The 6,935-nt window shown below is 33.2% G+C and overlaps 1 protein-coding gene across 1 annotated transcript; it reads right to left on the bottom strand.

The window, feature by feature from the left end:
- Nucleotides 1-2,892: 2,892 nt before the first annotated feature.
- LOC111056390 lies at nucleotides 2,893-5,156 on the bottom strand. The gene is made up of 2 exons (XM_039420023.1): nucleotides 4,598-5,156; nucleotides 2,893-4,126 (listed from the first exon to the last, which is right to left on the bottom strand). The coding sequence occupies exons 1-2, from the start codon at nucleotides 4,774-4,776 to the stop codon at nucleotides 2,893-2,895; spliced, it is 1,413 nt and encodes a 470-aa protein (XP_039275957.1). The 5' UTR covers nucleotides 4,777-5,156.
- Between the last annotated feature and the right edge of the window lie 1,779 nt (nucleotides 5,157-6,935).

Raw genomic sequence — 6,935 nt, 5'->3', positions numbered from 1 at the left:
TTACTTATGAATATTGTTTGCCTTTGAAGCAAAATATTATTGATGTTTTGAATGGTTTCTTGTTTAATGATTGATAGTAAAGTTTTGTCATGAAATGTAGTTTGTGTTTAGAACATTGAAGAGTCGAAATAAACTATAGTATCCAACAAACGATGATTAACAATATTAAATAATTTGCTTTTTATACAATTTTTGAACAAAATTAAAACTAAATAATTTTGAAACCCTGAATGATAAATCATAAATGTGAAATGAACATACTATAAATGAAATGTTATACTAAATAATAATGAAATGCAAATATATTATGAAATGATTGAATAGAAAACCAAATGTCTGAAATTATTGAAATATGTATTGAAATTAAATTTTTGTTGTGTTGTTATGATGTTTGTTTTTTACAATTTTGATAATGATACAGGGTGTTATGAAATTCTATTTCTATTTTGAAGAATGGATTAAAATTTTGATATTTGAACAGTGAATAGATGAAAATGAATGATTTTTTTTTTAAATTTATCATTGATATGTCCATATTTCACAATTTATGTATTGCTGACTGTATAATAAGATGTTAACAAATTTCAATTTCATAGATACTTAAAATAATTTTTATGTGTATTAGATTGTATTGATAGCCTAATCAAGTTTTTCTTCTTAGTTTATAAGCATTTTAAGATAACAGGTACAGCACAGACATTAACATTGAAATAGTTATCATGTGAATCTCGAAATCAGTAACAAGTGAACGCCATGAAGAGTGTTAAGAACATTTGGGTGATTTTCGAACTAGTGTGACATATCTACGCCAAAATCAACGTTGCGGCCTACACCAATAACTACGCCAAAATCTACGCCGATGCCTGTGCTGATGCCAACGCCAATATCTACGCCGATGCCTGCGCCGAAGCCAATATCTGCGCCAATGCTGATGCCAAAATCTGCGCCAACGCTGATGTCAACAACAAAAATCAATGCCAATGCCTGCGCCAACGCTGATGCCAACAACAAAAATCAATGCCAATGCCTGCGCCAACACTAATAACTACGCCAAAATGCCAAAATCTGCGCCAATGCCAACAACAAAAATCAATGCCAATAGCTACGCCAATGCCTGCGCCAATGCCAATAGCTACGCCAATGCCAAAATCTGCGCCAATGCCAACAACAAAAATCAATGCAAATAGCTACGCCAATGCCTGCGCCAATGCTGATGCCAACACCAAAATCAACGCCGATGCCTGTGCTGATGTCAATGCCTGCGCCAATGCCAATGCCAATGCCTGCGCCAATGCCAATATTAACGCCGATGCCAAAGCCGACACCAAAGCATACGCAAATAGCAATGCCAATGCTTATTGCTGACTCTGTATCTCAAACTTCAACACTACTGCATTACCTGGAGGTAATTGCCATCCATGTTCACATTCACAACTTTGAATTCAGAAGAACAGTCACAGTATCATGAAAGAATTGATTCAAAAAATCCTCTCCTAAATTATTCCTGTATGCAGAACTCTAAACCTTGAAAACTGAAAATATCAAAAAACCAAACCTTACCTAAATTAATCCTCACCTAAATTAATCCTGTATGCAGCGTCTATCTCTTTTCCAAAAAAAAAAATGAATTACATTGTCATTTCAAGCCTGAAATGTACATTGTATAATTACAAATATGATACGAAATTTATGTGACTCTGTATTGAATTTGGAATGCAGCCGTCTACTACAAACATGAAGCAATGCTAACTGAGATGTCACCTGTATCGAGTTTGGTATGCAGCAGTCGACTACAAGTATCAGCCCAACACTATGTGCATCCAGATCAGCCCAACACTAACGTCATCACACTGGAGTCACACTAAACTGAAAATCATACTGAGTGCCTTAACGGACTGTTTTACAAAATGTGCATCAATAAAATCAACCGCGTCAATAGTGAAAGAAATGAACATTTTTTGATTTATTGAAATTTTATGTGAAAATTAAATGTAACAATTGAATCGCTTCATGCAAAAAGGGCTTCAGTCAAGTGATCATGGTTTTGAGAAAAACAAGAAAAACTGTCTCACTCAAAAACACAGAGAAATTGAAAACACATATTTATTTTATTTGAAGGGAGATATTTTCAATATTGAATTTTTATAAAGAAATTCAATAATTTTTTTATAATTATTGAGTAAAAAATTTTTTTTGTTGGTTGACTGAAGCCCTTTTTGCACATAACCCTATGCAAAGCTCTTGTTGCATGTAAATTCACCTTTATAACACTTTTTTTCACACTCAAGTGACTATATATTGCAAAATTCAACATATTTTGCCACTGGAAAGCAGTATATTATGAACAAAAAAGGATTTTTGACTAAAAACAATACAGTTGAGAATTTTTAACAGTAAGTTTTAATGATCAGCTCATGTGGAAAAAAGTAAATAAAAAACTTTAAAGTTTTTAATTTTTTCAAATTAAATTTCAATCATCTTGTATTTCTGGATCGATTCCTTCTACTGTAGGCCAGTCCATGATGCTTTTGTAGAACTCAAGATGTTCTTGGGGAATATATGGTAGGAGATGCCTGACGTCGTTCAGCTTTGCTGTTTTGATTGGAATATTACTTTGATAAGCTGCAGCTGGTGGCAAAGTTGGCTTCGCATTCGCATCCTTACACATCTTAAACGAGTGACTCACAATACTATCAATCATTTTCGAGGCATATATTATACCTTGCTTATTTTTGTTGAAAGTCATTTGTCTGTAGCTGCTTATCTCAAAATGAATTTTATTTGCTTTTGGAACGCTTTTTTTGTTTGTTTCTTGTGAGATGCAACTTTTTTTATAATAGGTAGGCCACAAGGCTTTGAAGTTCAGAATATCACTACTTTCAACTTCCTTTACTACAAATTTTGGATTGTTACCAAGCTTAGTGCTGCTACTTTCAATAAGATTTCGAATTTCACCAACAGTGTAAATTCTGTCATACTTTTTAACATGCCGTTTAATTGTGGCAAAATCCTATCACAGGGCAAAAACGAGTGGCCCCTTACTGGAAAGAACATGGTGACTTTTTCAAAACGACCTGTATCTGTGAGCATCAACAAAAATCTGGTCAATGTGTGATTTTTATTTTGACCCCCACAGTTGTCTGCAAAAAGTCTTAACTCTGTTACTTCTGATGGTACCTCTTTCAGATATTCATAGAGAAACGAGCAAACCTCATTAGGGGTCTTATTGGCCTCACCCTCATGATAAACATAAACTTTTGCTGTCCTTTGTTTTATGTTGTGGATTGAAAAAACATTTACTGTAATCTGTCGCAGGTAAAAAGTTTGCTGGACAGGAATTTGAGGAATGCTGAGATTTTGCATGAAATCCATGCATATGGAAAGTACATGTGATTCATTTTTAGGGTTCATGGCTTCTTCTTGGATTTTGTTGTAAAACTTCTTTGCTCGTCTTTTATGTACCATTAATTCTGCAGTTGCAACTCTCTTAGCTGCATCATTCAAGTGTGGGTTCTTAAGCTTAATGCTAAGCTCTTCACATGTGGAACAGGTGTCAATCTGGGGTCTTCCAAACCTAAGGTTAAAGTTTTCGTGAAAAAACTCATAAAAATATGCTGGACTACAAATTCCTGGGTGTTTGGCAACCAATAGATCGTACATAGTTTTAATACTGAGTCTTGCATCCAAATACTCTGTGGCCCTACCAGCATAATGACTAAGCTTAGTTGGAAAACTCTGAATATGGCTTCTAATTTTTTCTTGGTTTTCAATACTCATTCTGTTAACACTAGGTGCCTTTCCCCTTTTGTCTAATGGATTTTTTCCTTCTTTGGCCAGTGATCTCAGTCTTTTCACTCGCTTATCACTAATTGATAGTAATGATAAAAAAGCTTTGTAACATACCGGAGTCCTTTGGTTACCAACCATAACAAAGTAGGTATACATCTTATCAACAGTACGTGCACTATCATCCTTCCGTGGACGTCGTTGCTTCACATCATGAATTTCAATCAAGCTTTGAATGAATAAATCTTGCTCATTTTTAGAAGGTAGGTTCAAAATACGTTGTAGTATGTCGATTCTGTCCAACTCCTGTATTCCATCAAAGCACTTGTGTCTCTTGCAACTGAAACAAAAATAAAATGTTTCAAATTAGATAAGGTAGGTAGGCTAGGTAGGTAAAGCTGGATTTATACAATACTAAAATTCAGTAAATTTTAAATACTGATAATCATGTACATTAGGCTAGAAAGAATAGTAATGGTAGAGTACCAGTAAGTACAAGGTATGGGTAGACCAGGTAGAATGGTGATATTAAGCTCAGGAACAAGTTTAACAAAGGATGTACCTTTTAATAATAAATTATTTAACAAAGCAGAAATTCACTACCGGTAAGATAAACTTCTATTGAACACACCATTGAATGAGAAAATTATTATTCAATGTCTGCATGACATATTTCATCACAGACAGTTTATTGTGTTAATATGAGTGTGAAAAGTTTTTGTTGACATTGGAGTCTTTGATGGATCAAGAAATCCAAGATTGTAAAAATGACTATATCTTATTCAATTAAGTTAATTTTAATTTTTCTTACTTGCATGGAGGTCCTGATTGTTTTGCATGTACAGTTTTTCCTTTGTAGTTCTTATACTCAGCACCGCTGTTCCTAGCCAGTTTGTTCACGTTTCTTCTATACGTTTCTTCGTGCCTTTTCCTCTTTCCAAAAACAATGTTGGATTCATTGTCATTGTCTTCGTCGCTACTACTAACCATAATGAATTAAAAATAATTTCTTCAATAATAATAATATAAATCAATAATTACTTGAACGGTACTCAAAACAACAGCTTCTAACCTCAACGCAAAAACCGCGAATGAATAAGTAATGCAGAGCAGCTGAATCACAATATACGATTCAGTCAGCTGATCGGAAAAATTTTCGTCACTCTGTGCATAAAGGGCTTCAGTCCGGGACTGAAGCCCTTTCTGCATAGAATATTATACGTAGGTAACTGATTTGACAACGTTAGAGCAGTCAGACTGAATTCCTTTTTGCATAGAACGATGAAACCACCATCTAAAGACATAATTCTGCTCTTAACTCAATTTGGCCATTTTTATGACTGAAGCCCTTTTTGCATGAAGCGATTCAATTCATCAATTCATTTAAAAAATAAATAATAATAATAAATTTTTCATTCAACATACTAAATTTTTTTATGCAATAAAAATTAAATTTTTCTATCTATTAAATTTATGTGCAATTTCAAAAAACTATTCTTTACATATTAAACTTTCTGTTGAGATATTTTTCTTTAAATTATAAAGCTAAATCATAAGTAATATTGATATTCTATATTTTGAGATATTGTTTGGAAACATATAACAAACGCTATTGATGAATTTTTATAATAATTTTCAATATTTTTGGATGACATGTAATGTTTTTCTAGAAAAAATTGTTACTGTTCTCGAATTTAAATTTCAACAATTTTCATTAGGGTCAATGTAAATTTTTTCTTTAAATTTTTCAAACAGTAAAATTTTTTTTATGTCAAGAGGGGGGTATTTGTAATATTACATTTTTCTTCTCACATTTAAATCGAATCTTCAATTCGAGATATATGGAACTTTATAGTAAATGTCAGAGTTATCAATAGACGGACAAATTTTTTGACGGAGAATTTATTATCGTAAATGTTTGTTGCATTGTTCCATAATGTCACCGAGGTAGGGTTAACAAATTACTAAATAAATCGTTTATTTGAATAGAATATATGTATAAAAATTTAAAATAACATTTTCAAATTAAAGTTTTATTGAGAACAGATGTAGAATGTGAATTCTAAATTTATAAGTTATAATTTTGTGTTGACGTGTCTGTAAAGATCGATATTGAAGAGGGCGTTGTCTTTCGTGACTGGTAACTTGTGTCTTTTTCCTGTTGGAGCTTCTTCTGAAACTAATGGCTGGCTGTTGCTTGTATAATTTTGTGCTCTGAGTTATTGTCTGTTTAAATGAATTTATTAATGTTTTAGATTGAAGTTTATATAAATTTTTGTGCAAAATTCGCTATTAGTGTAGTAAAGCCAATAGCCACTGTGTTTCAACTGTAAACTAGATAAGTATTTTAGTTCGTAGTTACTTGAAATCATTAAGCTTATAAGTTATTGTTCGTTTTATAATTCTGTGTTTTTGCCAAAATTTTCATCTGAAGATTATAAGTTAATTTGCTCTGAAAACTGGATTTCTCATTCATAGGCAATAGATCCATTCACAGTTTATCAAGTATCTATTTTATTGGAGCCGACAACTTTCCTTAGTGTGACAGGTGTTATATGCTATTCCAACCGTTTAAGGAAAAATTGGTAGCACGGCACTAGATGAGCTTTTTGCTTGTGCGTGGTTAATTGAGTCTGCATTGGTGAATTGATGAGATGATCAAAGGTCCATGCCATCGGCGGGATTCGAACCCACGAACCAGGTGGTGCTAGCAGACCAAAGTTTGTAAGGTCTCTTACTACTAGACGAACCCGGCCGCCAACTTTCCTTACTCGATAACAGACTTTTCTATTTTTAAATGCCAAAGTGAGAAAAAAAATAGTAGACAAAATACTTCAGTACTATAGAGTGATTAGCCTCGAGAATAGGACTTGACTAGGTGAAAAGGAAGTCTGGTTTGCTGTACCGTCAGCTAGCGCATAACGGATTACAAGAGAAACTGAGTGCATAAGCAGTACTTAATTTTCCTCAAGCAGCTGCAATTTGAACCTTATTCTTGAGAATCAACTATCTATATCTTTACCATAGTGGTACTACTTTTTCCAAAATTCGAAAATGATGGTCAATCAGGCAATATTAATCATTATTACAATCATTTCAGTACAGTACCACACTTTTTTGGAGCTACCCAAGGAAACGTCATTGAATTT

Source organism: Nilaparvata lugens, chromosome 2, assembly GCF_014356525.2.
Source record: "Nilaparvata lugens isolate BPH chromosome 2, ASM1435652v1, whole genome shotgun sequence".
In the NCBI taxonomy this organism is placed as follows: domain Eukaryota; kingdom Metazoa; phylum Arthropoda; class Insecta; order Hemiptera; family Delphacidae; genus Nilaparvata; species Nilaparvata lugens.
The sequence above is the reverse complement of the archived record's forward strand: the minus strand, read 5'-3'. Positions and strand labels throughout refer to the sequence as shown.